We start from the raw sequence: 19,593 nt of genomic DNA, 5'->3' as shown, positions 1-19,593 counted from the left end.
GACCGTCCCCCAGGACAATTCCGAGTAGAAACCTGTTATCCAAATCTATGTGGTTCACGACTACCATGGCGCTGCCTAGCACCAGTATGATCTGCTTTGTCTATGTCCGTAGCTGTGCGTCTATCGGCAATAATTTTGGCCTCCTGGCCTTGGACACCCATAACCTTTCAAACGGTTTGGTACTTATCAGGGGCTGGCTGGCCCCGGTGCCCAGCTCCATTAATACTGGTATGCCATTGAGGAGCACTTTCATCATTATCGGTGGCGTCCTGATATATGAACTGTATATGTGCTCCACGTGGACTAGCTGAACTTCAGCTTCCATCGATTTCCCCAAGTATTCATTTGGCCTCGTAGGGCTTACATCGGACCCATCCTCCTCTTACATGAACCTGGCTGTAGGTTGCCTGCACATATGCACTGACATTGCAGTTTCTGCAGGTATATTGCTGATACCTGCAAGCTCTGGCTGGGTGTATGCCTCCACACCTCCAGCATGAGCGAGTGGCCCCAATGTTGGAAACAAAAGGTCCATTACCAGTCGATCGTCTCTGACTGTCTCTATAACTGTCGTGAAGCGCACCATTAACAGTTGCTGATGGCCCCATTACTGGCCACATTGTCCATTGCGATGGCATGAATCACCGTTCTGCTAGCCATTTTTTCTATTGAAATCCCCCATTGTATTCGACTGCATGCTGGGGCATGTCCGATTGTCCTTATCTGCCTAGAGTACTGGGTGCCGCATTAACAATGTTGATTCCCTGGTCGTTTGCCTCAATTGAGCCTCGATTTTTGTCATACATCATTCTGATCTCTTCCTCCCTTGAGATTAATGTCTGGGCGATTAGAGCCGCTGCTCCCACGGTCAAGTCTTTGATCTCAATCAATTTCCTTAAAACCCCACCGTGACCGATGCCTTCAATAAAAAATTCTCACAGCATCTCCGCTCTGCATGCATCTGGGAACTTACATAGGCTCGCCAGTCGCCAGATATCTACCATGAAGTCTGGAACGCTTTGCCCTTATTTCCGCCGGTGCATGTAAAACCGGTGTCTCGCTGTTGGAGAAATTTGGCATTAGGGGTACCAGCGGGACAAGGGTTAAAGTGCTTGTTCCTGCACCGACCCATAAGGAGGTAAAAGGCCTCTCTTCGGCCTTGTACCAAGGTTCCAGAAGTTATCAATTCAATAATATTCCGACAGGATACGATGTGAGAACCTAAACAGACATTGATAAGACATTGCGAAGAGGCTCAAGGCAGACTGACAGGCACCAAGGAGAATCAACAAATTCTGACCTAATGAAATAATTCTAGTCACGGCCTAAGGTGGTCACGAGGGTCTTGGCCTGTCAATCTAAAGTAGCACTGATAAGGTAGTCCAATTAGAGATCGAGGGCGGTCTTACCAGGGAACGGAGGGGTTTTTGAAATGTATAAAAGTTGTATGATTGTGATGTTCAGAGAGCATCTCCACTCACAGGCGGCTGGGATAAGGCGTGTTCCGGACGTTCGTAATAAAGATCGTTATACTTTGCCATCCGTCTCTGTCTGCTAACTTCGAGAATTGCTACGTGGGCTGGGGCGAGCCTCGACCCTCTATATCAGTGGGCCCGCTCGTGGGAAAAGAAGCTTTCCCTCTCTCCCCTTAACATTTGGCGCTGCGAGCAGGGTACGGACTTCCCGAATGGAACAATGACCCAGCTGTTGGGGTGAGTATGTTTTAATTTACCACCTTCAAGTTAGAGCTGTGGCATTGTAAACCGCAAGGGAAGGATATCCTTACAAAAGAACCATCTGTAGTGAGTCCCGGAGGGATGGAGATGGAGGACAAGGACGATATAAGGGTGAAAGTGGGTCAAAAGGTGCATCCTAAAATGCACACGTGGAGGTAGCATGGCAATGCGAGGGTACAACGCAAGGGAAGATATAGGGGAAGGTCTATTGACCCGAAGCGGTACGAGCGCACAGTGCAGGGACGAGAGAGTGAGGACATAGAGACAATGTCCCGGCAGTGACGGGATATATTGACCCGAAGCGTGACAGTGGTACAAGTGTACGGCGCCAAGGGAAGACATATAGATAGCGTCCTGCATACCTAACCACGAATTTAAGGGAGTACCCAAGATCCTTATAGCCCGAAGAAGATGGGTAACATGGCTAGTAAAAAACGAATAAAACCAATCCTGAATTGTAACTTGTGAAACTACGTAATGCCATAAAAAAGCTGAAAGTGACTATCTTAAGTGACATATGGATCCAAAAATAGAGCCGGCCAAACAATTAATAGGCTTTGTTGAATGAAGAGAGACTTTTGTGAATGTCTGTCGTTGAGTGAGAGTTCTTGTGTGATTTTTTGACTGCGGAATGAATTTTCATGTTTCTGAAAGCCTGTTTGGAAAAATAGTGCAGCTCCACCCACTTTTCCAAACAGAGTGAAAGTTTTTTAACCCTTTGTAGTGTTGTCCTGTATGTAGGAGGTTTTAAGACATTTTAAGTTGGAAACACAGGTGTGGATTTAATCATATGATAGGTTTTGGAGCTAGGAAATGCACAAAGGATAGGTTTGTTGAGCAAAAGATAAAAAATACATGGTCCCAGTTGTTAAAAAAAATAATTTATTTGACACGCTCACTTACTTGTCGACAGAAAACACGCAATTATTGAATTACATTGGGTTGAAAGACTTTCGTCTAGGAATGAGATAAAGAATGCCTTTTAAAAAAAAGGCCTGTGAGGATCTTTCGCGGCTGTGGGGAAGTATGCTCCCATTTTCCTTTGTGTAAAACCTTAATGCAAAAGCTTCTAGCTCAGTAAAAAAAAAAGAGTTTTAAATAAATATTGAAATTACAAAATTTTAATTGGGATTTTGAGATATTAAGAGAAGGCACAGCAAAATACTGAGATGGATTCAAACTAAAAAAAAATAATTATTGAATTAAATCTGATCTCAAAGAAAAAAGGAGAAATAAAACTAAAAGATTTGGAAACAATCTAGAAATACCTTCAGGGATCAGGTCAAACTCCTGGGCGAGTGGCGAGCTATCTGCGAATGTGTTAAAGGCATTTTTCGAAAAATGTTCAAACAGCACGCTTTAGCAGTTTAGAAAAGACATTGTAATGACCTTGAAACTGGAATTTGAGATAACGAAAAGCAGCCCTCAAAGCCTACGTGCTAGACTCCGTTCTAGTTATGGAGAAAAGAAAAAGATAAATACGCCACTTTGAAAGTAAACAAATTGAACGACTGAAAGAAAAAGTGTCTTCGATTGTCTGATGATTTTCAATTAACAAATTTACGGAGTCACGAGCCCTCCGTGTAAAATACAAAACCTAATTTGAAGAAAGGTGGTCTTAAAAAAAAGACGTAATGCACTAATTAGGTGCTGGAAAAAAAAAGGGGTGTTTGCGATGGAAAAAGACATAACTTACTAAATACTAGTTGATATCGGCTGTGAAAAGGAGACTGGTTTAATTGAAAAAAAAGAATTTGAAGAGATAAAAGACACTCTCCATTGATAATGATTTTAAATTATGAGAAACTTTCACTGCAGTTTGAAATATTTCCAAAATGGACGTTGTTTATCAAGAAAAGTCCCGAACAGTCTAAAGAAGCAGGAGGGTTTTGAAAATAACGGGGAGAAAAGATCTAAGCTATGCAAACTCAGCACAGAAAGAAAAAACTGGGAATTAGAGAATCTTACTGAATTTTTAAATTCTTATACAAAATGGAACTGGCACGGATGTTTAGATTTTGTGCTAAGAGAGAAATAAAACACAAGGTTTGCCCAGTGAACGGGACCGTAAAATAAAACGAAATGTTGGAATATATACAGTGTGTGTGAAAATTCGATTTCAGTAAACAAAATAGCTATTAAAAATGTGTGGTCTCGTTTTAAATCAAAAAAAATCTTTGGCAAGTACTTGAATTAGAAATTAAGGAAAAATTGGAGTTTAATCTAAAATGCCGTCTTTTCTGATGAGAAAACATTTATTATGATGGCTTTACTAATGATTTCTGCTGTTTTAACGGATTCCTAATTTCTAAGCAAGTTTTGAAGGCACAAAGACTTAAAAAAGAATTTTTAGGATGATTACGCGAAGTCACGCAATGACATCAGGCTTTCTTACAAACCTGTAAAGGAGTTAACCCCTTTTCATTGACAGCTGTTTTATACTGGATATTATTAATTTGGATTACTTAATAGAACAAAAAAACTCACCTGACACATGGAGGAAATTGTGGGATGGTCAGAATAAAAATAAAACAGAACTAGCCTATGTAATAATACTCCCCTGATACAAATAAAAGAACGATATTCAAACAAAACAAATTCAAGAGTTAAAAGCTAAGATAAATAAACTGGAAGAGGTTTTTATTTTTAAATTGGACCAGACGGATAGTGCAGTGCGCAGCCATAGCACCATCACCTATGGCAATAGAACCCATGGTGGGTAAGTGTAGTCCACAAACCCAACCTAACCTTCACCTCCGATTTCATAGAGTGACCTCAACATGCATGGATAAAAGATGAGTAGACCAGAACCTAACACCTGGTGACGACCAGGCTATCTGTTTAAAATTTGCAGGTAAAACACTCACCGAGATGGGACCGCAGCGGCTACTTCGACCCTGGAGACTCAGGATACTGGGAACCTTAAGGCCCACGCAAGCACTGGATAATACAGATGGACTACGAGAGATATAGCACACGCAGGAAATGCAGAATTACATGAACGAGCTTTGTTTAATTTAACTGCCGAAATATGCATCCCAGCAGCCAAGGACTGGAGCGAGGACAGAATTATTTTAACGCATGGCTATGTTAGTGTATTAAATAAGGTTGTAATGCAGCAGGCTACCGATGCCATGGGCGCCAGTACATTCCGAGGACAGGAGCTAGTTCACAGGACCAAAAGGGGAAGGGCGCAGAAATCCAACTGGATCGAATTTCAGCTCTCGAAGCTCATGCCTGGGCGGACGATGCTACAAAACAAGTAGCCAAATCCACCCGCAAAAACAGAAGGGTGGGAACAGAACAAAGCAAAAAGGAGTGTGGGACCCCAGGATGTTGTGGAAAACTGGCCAGTGGGATAAAATGAAGACCAAGGGAAGTATCTGGAATATAAGGTGTATGTCCTGAAGCGTGACACGGTAACAACACAGAGAAGCCGGTATCACAAACAAGAAGGAATACAACCTAAAAAGGGGAACCGATGAAGGTGGAGGAAAGATGACAATAAAGGTCTGGCTGGGACACCAAACACCGCCCAAAAGGGACCCTGGGAAGCCCTACCACTGCACCAACAACCACCCTGGGGACAACAACTCATCCCAGCACAACCACGCAAGTCCCCCCATAAGCCCGTCCATAAAGAATGGAGCCAAAGGGGGGCTAGTAATAAAATCATCTAAAGAAAGGATATAATTTGGGTTGCGTAAGTGACTGCTTAACCTAAATCTAATGGATATCATTCTTCTTAGCTTCTGTGGGAATGAAACTACCAGAACTTGACACAATGGATCCTCGAAGGCCCGGAATCCATTACCCTGAGATTTAATGTCAGAAAAGGAACAGGGCTAGGTCGAATAAAAAGGGGAATACTGGAAACACTAGGCATAGGTTATGTGGCAGGGGTTACGACGATGAATTCCATAGACCTGAATGCAATATATGACCGGGCTAACAACTTAATGGCATAGTCTTGAGAGGTTTACTGGGGAGGGACTTGGATAACCAAGCCCTACAAGCGTGGAAGGGGAACTGTTACAGGTGGCCCATACATTACAGGAGCATGCCAAGACAAATTTGATCCACGCAATGGGGAACGTCATAAGTAAACGATTAGAATCTGAGGTAGTTTGCTCCGGATATGGGGCTTGGATTAAGTGAAGCACAACATAACTTGGAGCAACTCCAGAATGGGGACATACTCAGAATGGATCCCGAACAGCATACTAACAATTGGACTCTAGATAAAAAAAATGAATGACAAATACCAGGTACGAATAAACAGTCACGCATGGGTGCTAAATTTCAGATGTATTACTGGGCGGGTGAATATGATGGGATTTGTGTTGTCCATGCCACAGGATGATGTAACAAAGGGAGACCCCTTATATCAGATCGATAATATCGGTGAAGTAAGAAACCAAACTCGGTTGCGTTACCATCAGCCTGCCAGATCGGCGATTAAGGTTAACAATAGTACCACAGGCATTGACATAACCAACTGCTATAAAATTAACCAAGTGGTTTTATGCCGAGGTACGACACGAATGACGAATGATGATTGCAGATTCCACCAAACAAACGGATGCATGCTGAGTATCACTCCTCTCGAACACGATTCCGAAACAATCGCTGCTCCACAAGGGAATGGAGAGTGGTGCGTGAGCACGGGGCAGCCAACCCGACGAGTAAGACCAGGGGAGGAGTCACCCCCTGTGTCATCACCAACCCTAACTTCTGTTTCTGGCCCATGGGAAAAATAGACATAAATGGATACCACATACATCTCAATACAACGGAAATCATCCACGGAATGGTCAAGGATACCCTCCGAGAAGGGTACAAGGAGGCGGTATGGGAACCGCAAGGCAAACAGATACCGGAACTAAATGAGGAACAATTACGTTAGGTGCAAGGAATCCAGAATCAAAGACGACAATATATCCAGCTGATGGAAGAAATAGACAACTTACAGAGAGACACTGACGCAATGCTGGCTGATCAGCCCTGGTACTCAAAGCTGTGGGACATTGGACTTGATATTCAAATTCACCCATGGATAAGAATAATATCACATGTACTTGTAGTAATACAGGGCCTGGTTCTGATGGTCATGATGGGATTAACATGTGCATAAATTAAACATGTCAAACGATACGTCAGGGCACGCACTATGTTAAAGGCCATAAGGGATGAAAGTTTAAGCAGTCCTACAGGAAGTACTTACATGATATAACTCTGCGGGAAAGGTGTCAGGAAGTCCCGAAGCTGGGGAGATGGCCATCCAGGTGAACGGACCTATCTGGAACTTGCCTACAGGGAAATAGTTATCGGGAAATATGGCAAGGTTAGCGTATAGCCAAGGGCCAAAAGGGGGGAATTGTAAGAGAAATTAGGCATTAGTAGAACCAGCGGGACAAGGGTTAAAGTGTTGGATCCTGCACCGACCCATAAGGAGGTAAAAGGCCTCTCTTCGGCCTTGTACCAAGGCTCCAGAAGCTATCAATTCAATAATATTCTGACAGGATATGATGTGAGAACCTAAACAGACATTGATAAGACCTCGCGAAGAGGCTCAAGGCAGACTCACGGGCACCAAGGAGAATCAACAAATTCTGACCTAATGAAGTCAATCTAGTCACGGCCTAAGGTGGTCACGAGGGTCTTGGCCTGTCAATCCATGTGGCACTGATAAGGTAATCCAATTAGACCTCTGGGGAGGTCTTACCAGGGAACGGAGGGGTTTTTGAAATTAATAAAAGTTGTATGATTGTGATGTTCTGAGAGCATCTCCTCTCACAGGCGGCTGTGATATGGAGTGTTCCCGGACGTTCATAATAAAGATCGTTATACTTTGCCATCCGTCTCTGTCTGCTAACTTCGAGAATTGCTACGTGGGCTGGGGCGAGCGTCGACCCTCTATATCAGTGGGCCTGCTCGTGGGAAAAGAAGCTTTCCCTCTCTCCCCTCAACACTCGTCAGGTGCCTGCTGCTCGTCGGTTTAAGGTGTTCCCCGATCAACTTACTGAGCTCTTCGAACGTCTTGTCCACCGGTTTCTCTGGCGCTAGAAGGTCCTTCATCAGGGAGTACATTCTGGATCCACAAACCATCAGGAGATGAGCCCTGCGTTTATCGGCCGAATCCTGTCCAAAACATTCCTTAGTGACAAAACTTTGCTGTCGTCTCTCAATAAAGTCGTCCCAATCATCACCAACACAGTCCCTCTCTTCTGTGCTGCTAGTGACCATGCTCGCGTGGTTTAACTCACAGTATCTCCTCGCCAATGATATGTCCTTACTATAGAGTATAAATGCACTCGAGGCCCATACTTGAGAGAAGGTCACTCTGTGACCAGCTACCTTTATTACCAAGACCTCAAGTGATGAAGGTGTGTGGAGCTTTTCCTTTTATACCTGAAAGTCCACGTTAGGAGTGTCTCCCACAAGTTCGCCCCTGAGTTCAATGTTATGAAGGTGTACAACTTAGGTCAGCTTTTACATGGATTATACAATGATAGTTGAATAAATGACAAAAGTGACCGCATCCTTAAGCGGCACTTTCGGGTTTGGCAACACCTTTTTTCTAACTTTTTCTGATACTCTTCCCAAAGACACTCCTCTGGCATCTTAAAATTAATTATTTTTAATTAAGCTTCCTTAATGAAGACGATAGTTGAATAAATGACAAAAGTGACCGCATCCTTAAGCGGCACTTTCGGGTTTGGCAACACCTTTTTTCTAACTTTTTCTGATACTCTTCCCAAAGACACTCCTCTGGCATCTTAAAATTAATTATTTTTAATTAAGCTTCCTTAATGAAGATAATAGTCACTATCGTTTGATGTAAATTAACCCACCATAAGGTTTGATCGGTGATCAAACTATCTGCCTTGCGTCTGCTGTTTATACAGAACAACCTGTTTTCAAATGGAGAGAAAAAATGACAAGAGTCCCCAATTAAATTGGTAAAGTGTATCTTGTATTTTGTACAATATCTCTTTGTTTTGTCCCTTTGCGTTCGCCAGATGTACTTTTCAACTACTTCGCAGCTTTTTGCCGCATTGCTAACTATAGCAATTGAACTATTCTCAGGGTGTATATTTAATTGAAACTAGGAGACTCTTGTTCAGATCATAACAAATGCTTTTATTACAGGCATATTGAGTAAAAAACAAAGTTTTATCAAGTAAATTACGTTCCGTTATAAAAAGTAACACTTAACAAATTATAGTCACAGCCTAATTCTCGATAGCATCCTCTCGAGCTGACCGTGGTGCCGACTCCTTATCTCCTGTTCTCTTGATTCGCACTGCCTTCTGAGTAGAATAGCGGTTACTTTATACCCGTTTTCTCCCATTCAAATGCTGTTAAAATCATTAGCTGTTGTAGCCTTACAATAGATCCTATTATCTGCTGCCTTTCCCCTTCTATGTTATCTCTATCTCCCCTCCCTCTCTGTGGCAGGAATCACTTCTCTGAGAACAATTATACAGAACATGTCACACAGAATTCATTACTGAGCTTGGCTTCACAAAATTATGAAAAGAAATGGTACATGCTGCATACCTTTATCTTATTGATTAATATTGTTGGCCTTGATCCTTGTAGTTCAAAGTGAAGCTGTATCAGCAGTTACAAAAATGGATCACATAATAATGTCTCAATTTACATGATGCTTAGTTTCTCAGCCTTTGGCCATTTCAAACCGCATTTTATGTTATACGGCCATTTTCCATCATTTATAAACTAGTTTTACAGACAATCAATGCATATACAGGAAGTTACAAACATAAAGGTTATTCATTAATTAAAGACATGTAAAATAAGCTTCTTAATACTAACTTCTAACATCTGTCAATAGGTGATATATAACAATATTCACCAAATTCCCAAATTCACTTCCAAGCCTCTTCAGCAGCGCCGATGTTTCTTCCCTCCCGCCAACCCGGAGCACTATTCTACTAAAGGAGGCCTCAGGCCTGGACCCCATGTGTTTAGAGGAAGAGCAGCATGGCATCAAATGGAAAACGCCGGAAGATACTCGGGTGTGACCAGAAAAAGCGGGAGGTGTTCCGTGGTCGGGTGGCACAAATGAAAGTTCAGATGGTGAAGGACAGGGTTCCCAAAGTTCATGGAAACATGAAGCGAATGTCACTGGTGGATCCCTGCGTGAGCTTCAGTGAGTTCAGGGAGATGGTATCAGAGGGAATGGCGCAGAGCAGGGAGACAGGATCCCCAGGGTGATAATCAATGAGTTCAGGGAGATTGTATCAGAAGGAATGGAGCACAGTAGAACATAACAACATATGAACATGAGAAATAGGAATAGGAATAGGGCACACGGCCCTCGAGCCTGCACCACCATTCAATAAGATCATGGCTGATCTGATCATGGACTCAGCTCCACTTCCCTGCCCGTTCCCCATAACCCCGTATCCCCTTATCGTTAAGAAAATGTCTATTTCTACCTTAAATTGATTCAATGACCCAGCTTCCACAGCTCTCTACGGCAGCGAATTACACAGATTTACAAACCGCTGAGAGAAGAAATGTCTCCTCATCTCTATTTTAAATAGGCGTCCCCTATTCTAAGAGCATGCACTCTAGTTGTAGTATCTCCCTTCAGTGGAAACATCCTCTCTGTATCCACCCTGTCGAGCCCCATCATAATTGTATACGTTTCGATAAGATCACCTCTTAGTCTTCTGAATTCCAATGAGTAGAGACGCCCATCATACTCAACCTTTCTTCATAACTCAACCCCCTCATCCCCGGAATCAACCTGGAAACCTTCTCTGAACTGCCTCCAATGCAAGTATATCCTTTCTTAAATATGGAAACCAAAACTGCACGCAGTATTGCAGGTGTGGCCTCAGCAATACCTTATGTAGCTGTAGCAAGACTTCCCTGCTTTTATACTCCATCCTCTTTGTAATGAATGCCAAAATGCCAATGGCCTTCCAGATCACTTGCTGTACCTCCATGCTCTCCTTTTGTGTTCGTGTACAAGTACCCCCGATCCCGCTCGACTGCGGCACTGTGCAATTTTTCTCCATTTAAACAATAACTTGCTCTTCGATTTTTTTTCTGCCGAAGTGCATGACCTCACACTTTCCAACATTATACTACATCTGACAAATTTTTGCCCATTAATTTAGCCTATCTATGTCCTTTGTCAGGTTTTTTGTTTCATCCTCACAGATTGCTTTTCCTCCCATCGTTGTATCATCAGCAAACTTGGATGCGTTACACTCAGTCTCTTCTTTCAAGTCGTTAATATAGATAGTCAATAGTTGAGAGCCCAGCACTGATCCCTGCAGCACGCCACTAGATACTGGTTGCCAACCAGAGAATGAAGCATTTATCCCGACTCTCTGTTTACTTTTCGTTGGGCAATCCTCTATCCATGCTAATATATTACCTGCAACCCCATGAACTTTATCCTGTGCAGTAACCTTTTACATGGCACCTTGACAGATGCCTTCTGCAAGTCCAAATACACCACATCCACTGGTTCACATTTATCCAACCTCTTCATTACGTCCACAAAAAGCTGCGGCAAATTTGTCAAGCAAGACTTCCCCTTCATAAATCTATGTTGACTCTGCCTGACCGAATTTTGCTTTTCCAAATCTCCGTCTATTGCTTCTTTAATAATGGACTCCAACATTTTCCCAACCACAGATGTTAGTCTAACTTGTCTATAGTTTCCTGCTTTTTGTCTGCCTCCTTTTTTAAATAGGGGCGTTACGTTTGCAGTTTTCCAATCTGCTGGGCGCTCCCCAGAATCCAGGGGAGTTTGGTAAATTACAACCAATGCATCCACAATCCCTGCCGCTATTTCTCTTCAGACACTAGGATGCACGCCATCAGATCCAGTGGATTTATCTTCCTTTAGTCCCATTATCTTACTGAGTACCACCTACTTAGAGATTATGATTGTGTCCCCCGCCCTCGACTCGCCACAATGACTATCCACTATCGTAATATTGCTGGTGCCATCTACCTTAAAGACTGATACAAAATATTTGTTCAGAGTTTCTGCCATCTCCATGCTCGCCATTACTAATTCCAGTAGGGCGAACTGTAATCTGGAAACAGGAGATAGAGTGTCAGTTTTAATGGATGTTACTGAGATTAGAGCAGGATTGGAGGAGGTTACTTTGCTCCTCAGTCTGTTTCAAACATTTGGACTCGGGAGACATTTAAAGAGGCCAATCCAAAACCAAAAATCATTGTACAACTGCCCTCCCGGACAGGAGGGTTCCACTCACATATTTGGCATGGTCAAAATTAAATGCTGTTAGATCAGAATTGGACTTTTCCCGTCGATCACACACCCTGCTCCAATACTCGCAGGCACCGTGCTGCGCCGCCTGTCATCTCCCTGAAATATTGTCTAAAAGCTGGAGCCACTCTGTGTGTTCAACTGGAAAATAGAGAGAGTCAGTGTGTATAACACTAAACGGTCGAGAGAGTGTGTGTGTGTCTGATAGGCACCGGGCTCTGGGAATCATTCCCCGGGGTTGTGCTCTCTGGGGTGTTTGTTTCAGATTTCTAACCCGTGCTGTACCTGCCCTACGACCTTTGATGGGACTGTGTAGAGAGAGCTTTATGCTGTAGCTAACCTGGACTATATCTGCCCTGGGAGTCTTTGATGGAGCAGGGCAGACAGAGATTTATTTTTGTATCTGCATCGGGATAAATGGGTCATTTTTCTGTTGGCAAACAGTGACTAGTGGAGAGCTGCAGGGATCGGTGCTGGGTCCTCAACGATTTACAATGTATTTTAATGACCTGGATGAAGGGGCTAACTGTAGCCAAGTTTTCTGATGATACAAAGATGGGTGAGAAAGTAAATTGTGAGGAGGTCACAAAAAATGTGCAAAGTAATAGACAGGCCAAGTGAGTGGGCAAGAATTTGGCAAATGATGTACAATGAAAGAAAATGTGAGGTTATCCACCTTCGCAGAAAAAATAGAAAAACAAATTAAATTTTAAATGGTGAAAAATTGCAAAGTGCTGCATTACAGTGGGACCTTAGGATCCTTGTGCATGAAGCACAAAAAGTTAGTATGCAGGTACAGCAGGTAATCAGAAGGCAAATGGAATGTTGGCCTTTATTGCAAGAGGGATGGAGTATAAAAGAAGAGAAAATATTTCTACAATTGTACAGGGTGTTGGTGAGGCCACACCTAGAGTACTGCGTCTAGTTTTGGTCTCCGCATTTAAGGAAGGATATACTTGCATTGGAGGCTGTTCAGAGATGGTACACTAGGTTGATTCCAGATATATGCGGGTTGACTGATGAAGATACACATTGGAGTTCAGAAGAATGTGAGGTGATCTTATCGAAACAGATAAGAAAATGAGGGGGCTCGACAAGGTGGATGCAGGGAGGATATTTCCATTCATCAGGGAAACTAAAACTAGGAAACATAGTCTCAGAATAAAAGGCTGCCCATTTGAAACTGAGATGAGGAAGAATTTCTTCTCTTAGATGGTTGTAAATCTATGGAATTCTCTGTCCCAGAGCGCTGTGGAGTCCGGTTCACTGAATATATTTAAGGCAGAGATCGACAGATTTTTGAGCGATAAGGTTATAAAGGGCTATATGGAGTGGGCAAAGAACTGGAGCTGAGTCCAATATCAAATCAGCCATGTTCTATTAAATGACGGAGCAGGCTCGAGCGGCCAGGTGGTCTCCTCCTGCCCTTGGAATGTCTGATGGGACAGTGATGAGGAAGCTTTACTCTGTATCTAAGTATACCCTTCCTTCGATAAAAAGGCCAAAACTGTGCAGAGTACTAGAGGTGTGGTCTCACCAAGGTCCTGTGGAATTGTAGAGCGAGGTTAGAGAGAGGATTACGCTTTATCTGAATTATGCTGTTCCTGCCCAAGGACTGTGCAAAGGGAGCTTTACTTAGTATTTAACCAATGCAGTACCTGCCGTGGGAGAGTTTATTGGGACTGCACAGAGGGGGATTTACTCTATATCTAACAAGTGCTGTACCTGCCCTGGAATGGTTGGGACAGGATAGAGGGAGATGTACCCCGTGTCTAACCTGTGCTGTACCTGCCCTGGGAGTGTTTGATGGGACAGTGCAGAGGGAGCTTTACTCTGTATCTAGCCCATGCTGTACTACCCTGGGAGTGTTTGATAGGATCTTGTAGTGGGAGAAATTACTCGCTATCTGATCCGTGCTGTGCCTGCCCTGGGACTGTTTGATGGGACAGTGTAGATGGAGCTTTACTCTGTATCTAACCGGTGTTGCAATTGCCCTGGGAGTGTTTGGGATATTGTAGACTGTGATTTACTCTACATCAACCCTGGTAGTTTTCGGGATAGGATGGAGTAAGATTTACTTTGTATCTAACTCGTCCAGTACCGGTAGTCCTGACATCAGTGGTAGGGAAAAAGCTGCAATCTATTATTAAGCACGTGGTAACAGGGCACTACGGAAGTGATAAAAGGATTGGGCAGAATCAACACGGATTTATGAAAGGGAAATTGTTCTTGACAAATCTGTTAGTGTTTTTTTGAGATTGTAACTAGTAGGATAGATAAGGGGGAACCACTGGATGTGGTGTACTTAGATTTACAGAAGGCATTCAATGAGGTGCCACACAAGAGGTTATTAAACAAAAATAGGACTCATGGGATTGAAAGTAATATACGAGCAAGGATGAAGGATTGGTTAATGGACAGAAAACAGAGAGTAGGAATAAACGGGTGATTTTCGGGTTGGCAGGCTGTAACTGGTGGGGTGCTGCAAGGATCAGTACTTGGGTCCCAGCTATTCACAATCTATATCAATAATTTGGATGAGGGGACCAAATGTAATATAGCGAAGTTTGCTGAGGATACAAAGCTCATTGGTAAAGTAAGTTGTGAGGAGGATGAAAAGAGGTTTCAAGGGGATATATAAAGGCTCAGTGAGTGGGCAAGAACATGGCAAATTGAATATAATGTGAAGAAATGTTAAGTTAGACACTGACAGTAAAAATAGAAAGGCAGAATATGTTTTAAATGGTGAGGTTGGGAAATGTTGGTGTTCAGAGGGACCTGGGTGTTCTTGTACACAAATCGCTAAAAGTTAATATCAAGGTCCAGCAAGCAATTAAGAAAGCAAATGCTACATTGGCCTTTGTACAAAAAGATTTGAGTATTTACGTCTTACTGCAATTATACAGGGCCCTGGTGAGACCACACCTGGAGCATTGTGTACAATTTTGGTCTCCTTACCTAAGGAAAGATAAACTTGCTGTAGAGGGAGTGCAATGAAGGTTCATCAGAATGATTCCTGGGATGGGGGGGATTGTCCTGAGAGAATGATTAGACAAGGCCTATATTCCCGAGCATTTAGAAGGAGAGGCGAGAGTTGACGCGCACATCTCATAAACACATTTTTAAAAAGAGGTCGGGGATGTTTAAATTTGATCAAGGACCCCAGCCAAATTATTAGAAACACTTCCTGTCGTTCAGGACCTTTGTCCAGGGAGAAGCTGATGGGTTATCGGATCATAATTGGGTTGAATGTTGTGCTCATCGAGCTGAGCACCTCGTGCCAGCATCAAACACTCTCCAGTCAGGCACAGCGCGGGTTAGATACAGAGTGAACCCATCGGTCGCTTCCCGGCATAGATACTGAGGGACAGGGAGTGTCCGGGACACTGACATTTTCACTCAATAAGGTATAAATTGATCCTGTACCTCTCCCCATTAACCCTGGGCTCCACACGGCTCGAATCCTGCTCCTGTTTCCCTTCCTGTAACAGCATGAGCTCAACCAAGCCCATTATGAGCAGGGCTCAGGGAGTTTGGTTGCTAGGCACTGCAGCGATGTCATAAAGCAGGGCCATTCAGCCCATCTGGTCCTCTCCTTGTCCCTTTAAAGGTGGAGAGCTGTTATTCCTGCCTCAACACACATCCTCCTGTTCTACTGAGAATCCCCGGGGAAGGCCCAAGGCCCAGAGTGTGGAACACAACCAAGGGGGAAAGAGGAGGGGAGCTGGGACATCCTGTCACAACACACATCCCCCTGTTCATAATGAGAATCCCCGGGGAAGGCACAAGGCCCAGAAAGAGGAGGAGTGAGGGGGAGGTAAATCAAGGACTGGGGACTGAGGGCCACCAAGCTTCAGTTTTAGAGCCTGTAGACATCAGGAGGGGAAGAGTGAGTAAGAAAAATAGATAATAGGCGCAGGAATAGGCCATTCGGCCCTTCGAGTCTGCACCACCATTCAATAAGATCATGGCTGATCATACACCTCAGTACCTCTTTCCTGCTTTCTCTCCATACATCTTGATCCCTTTAGCCATAAGGGCCATATCTAACCCACTCTTGAATATATTTACCGAACTGGCATAAACAACTCTCTGCGGCAGGGAATTCCACAGGTTAACAACTCTCTGAGTGAAGACGTTTCTCCTCAACTCGGTCCTAAATGGCTTACCCCTTATCGTTAGACTGTGATCCCTGGTTCTGGACTTCCCCAACATCGGGAACATTCTTCCCGCATCTAACCTGTCCAGTCCCGTCAGAATTTTATATGTTTCTGTGAGATCCCCTCTCATTCTTCTAAACTGCAGTGAATACAGGCCCAGTCGATCCAGTCTCTCAACATATGTCAGTCCTGCCATCCCGGGAATCAATCTGGTGAACCTTCACTGCACTGCCGCAATAGCAAGAACGTCCTTCCTAAGATTAGGGGACCAAAACTGAACACAATATTCCAGGTGAGGCCTCAGAAAAACATATACAACTGCAGAAAGATCTGCCTGCTCCTACACTCAAATCCCCGAGCTATGAAGGCCAACATGCCATTTGCCTTCTTCACAACCTGCTGTACCTGCATGCTAACTTTCAATGACTGATGTACCATGACACCCTTGTCTCATTGCATTTCCCCTTTTCTTAATCTGTCGCCATTCAGATAATATTCTTCCTTCATGTTTTAGCCACCAAAGTGGATAATCTCACATTTATCCACGTTATACTGCATCTGCCATGCATTTGCCCACTCACCTAACCTGTCCAAGTCACCACGCAAACTCTTAGCATCCTCCTCACAGTCCACACCGCCACCCAGCTGAGTGTCATCTGCAAACTTGGAGATATTACCCTCAATTCCTTCATCTAATCATTGATGTATATTGTAAATAGCTGGAGTCCCAGCACTGAGCCCTGCGGCACCCCATTAGTCACTGCTTGCCATTCTGAAAAGGACCCGTATATCCCAATTCTCTGCTTCCTGTCTGCCAACCAGTTCTCTATCCACGTCAATACATTACCCCCAATACCCTGTGCTTTAATTTTGCACAACAATCTCTTGTGTGGGACCTTGTTAAAAACCTTTTGAAAGTCCAAATACACCACACCCACTGGTTCTCCCTTGTCCGCTCTACTCGTTACATCCTCAAAAAATTCTAGATGACTTGTCAAGCATGATTTCCCTTTCATAAATCCATGCTGACTTGGACTGATCCTGTCACTGCTTTCCAAATGTGCTGCTATTTCATCTTTAACAATTGATTCCAAAATTTTCCCCACTACGGATGTCAGGCTAACCGGTCTATAATTCCCCATTTTCTCTCTCCCGCCTTTTTTAAAAAGTAGTGTTACATAGCTACCTTCCAATCCATAGGAACTGATCCAGAGTCGGTGGACTGTAGGAAAATGATCACCAATGCATTCAGTATTTCTCGGGCCACTTCCTTCAGTACAGTGGGATGCAGACTGTAGTTTCAGGATCCAGGGAGAGAAAAAGGAGCAGATGGGGAGAATGGTGTAGATTCCAGCACAGTGTGGATGTAGGGGGAGGGAGATTGTGTCAGGCCGTGTATTCGTGGTGCAGGAGGGACAAGAGAGGAAAGGTCAGAGGAGCAATTACTGCAGCAGTGTCCATCAGTAGTGAGAGAGAGAAGGTGGGGGTCAGAGTGGGCCCTGGACAGGCCGGTAAACTGTTTGTTTGCTGTGAGCAGCTTTCCTTCTGTCACAAATAGCCTCCTGTAGCCTAGTGACACAAAAAGCTCATTAAACGCCACCAATGTCCTTTGGTCTGGTGAGGTCTCCGTTTGTGAAATATCGGTTGTTGTTAAAGCTTGTCATTCTGACTCGCTCAAAGTGAGACAGTATCCACTGTCCCTTTTATTCCTTGTGCTTATTATTTGCTGGTATTGGCAACACGCCCGGGATCACTAAACACAAAACCCAGTCTGTAAATCACTTTCAGCTACTGGACTTAGTGTGTGCCCCACAGAATCTCTCTCACCTTCAATGTGTGAATGGAGCATCACGCCTGCAAAGCTGGTTTAAGTTTATATCCAGCCAGCAAATCTATTTAAGAAAATCCTGTAGGCCGATGAGACACTGTTTCGGTGCCAGTGTGCTGCTGGTTTGTCCAGCATTTGCCTGTAATGGAAAATAACTGAACATTTCTCCCAGTGTAACCTTTGCTGTAATGAAATGTGTATTGTAATAAGCCTCATGTCCTTGCTCTTGTCTGCTGCAATTGTGTAGAAAGAGGATGTGTGAAGTGATGGTGTTTGTATGGAGATGTGAAACAAGGAAACGGTATCTGTGTGTGGCAGTGACACAGTCTTGTGGTTACAGGCATAACCATGCACCGATATCCTTGTGGTTATAGTTTGAGCAGGGTCAGTTCATGAATGCTCAAACTAAGAGGTACCACGGATCGGGAGCAGCGGCAGTAAATAAAAACTAAATGTAAATTCCGATGTAGTTTATCTTCATTTATTCCTAATTTTATACGTTTTTCTGAATGTGGCCCATGCCAAGTGCCACAATATTGGATCAGGCCCACCATAGAAAATGAGTTTGACACCTTGAGGTAGACAATGTCAACCGGATTCCCCCATCCATCAACCTAACAACTTATTTACAAACTCAAGCTAGTTTGTCAGATGTGACCTTGTTTACCGGAATCCATGTTCAGTATCTGTAATGGGCCCTTCCCTTTCCCCATGATGGAAAACAGCATCTCTCAGGATCCCTTCAAGCACCTTCCCAGTGATCGAGGTCACGTTGATGGGCCTTCAGTTCCCGAGCTCTGACTTGTGCCCAATTTGGAAAATGGGAACTACATGTGCTACCTTCCAATCTCAGGGAACAACCCCTGACACTACTGAGCTGTTGGAGATCTGGGCATGGGGCTGGCAGAGCACCCGTCCCAAGGGTCTCTTTAAACACCCTTGGGTGGATATCATCCGTACCTTACACGTCAAGGTTAACCCGCACGGTGAATTTGCTGTCAATGAAGTGAGATGAGAAAGACCAAAGTGCCGTTTGCCTCTCAAGGACTGTATCCAGGCTGAAGTTCTCCCCACATACCATCCTCCGCCCAGATTATCCTCACTGAGCTCCAGTCAGATGATGCTGATCACTCAGTTGGGAAAGACAAAAATCTACACCAATGTGTTGAAAGCAACAAGAATTTATTTGTCTTTCTCCCCAATATTAAACTCTAGTCCAGTTACAGGAGTTATTGACATCAGCGGAAACAAACCCAACTGTCAGAATGAACATGGTTCAGTCGGGATGTGATTAACAGCAGCAATAACAGCAGAATCCCACCCCTGCAGTCACTTTTGAACTCGCTGGTGTGTCAGCAAGTGGGATGACTGAGTGAATCCCCTCCCACACTCTGAGCAGGTGAATGGCCTCTCCCCAGCGTGAATTCGCTGGTGCCTCAACAGATGGGAGGACCGAACGAATCCCTTCCCACACTCGGAGCTGGTGAACGGCCTCTCCCCAGTGTGAACTCGCTGGTGTATCAGCAGGTTGGATGACTGAGTGAATCCTTCCCCACACTCAGAGCAGCTGAATGGCCTCTCCCC

General features: G+C 44.0%; 1 protein-coding gene across 1 annotated transcript in view; it reads right to left on the bottom strand.

Moving 5' to 3' along the window:
• LOC139235650 (zinc finger protein 420-like) overlaps nt 1-19,593 on the bottom strand; it is a gene marked incomplete at its 5' end in the record, with an annotated part of 123,610 nt that extends 104,017 nt beyond the window's left edge. The window contains one exon of the mRNA XM_070866699.1: nt 19,351-19,593. Coding sequence (XP_070722800.1) covers nt 19,351-19,593 — 243 coding nt within the window. The remainder of the gene's footprint in view (nt 1-19,350) is intronic.

The sequence above is a fragment of the Pristiophorus japonicus genome, chromosome 23 (assembly GCF_044704955.1).
Source record: "Pristiophorus japonicus isolate sPriJap1 chromosome 23, sPriJap1.hap1, whole genome shotgun sequence".
In the NCBI taxonomy this organism is placed as follows: domain Eukaryota; kingdom Metazoa; phylum Chordata; class Chondrichthyes; family Pristiophoridae; genus Pristiophorus; species Pristiophorus japonicus.
Note: the sequence above shows the minus strand (reverse complement) of the source record. Positions and strands in the feature narration are given on the sequence as shown.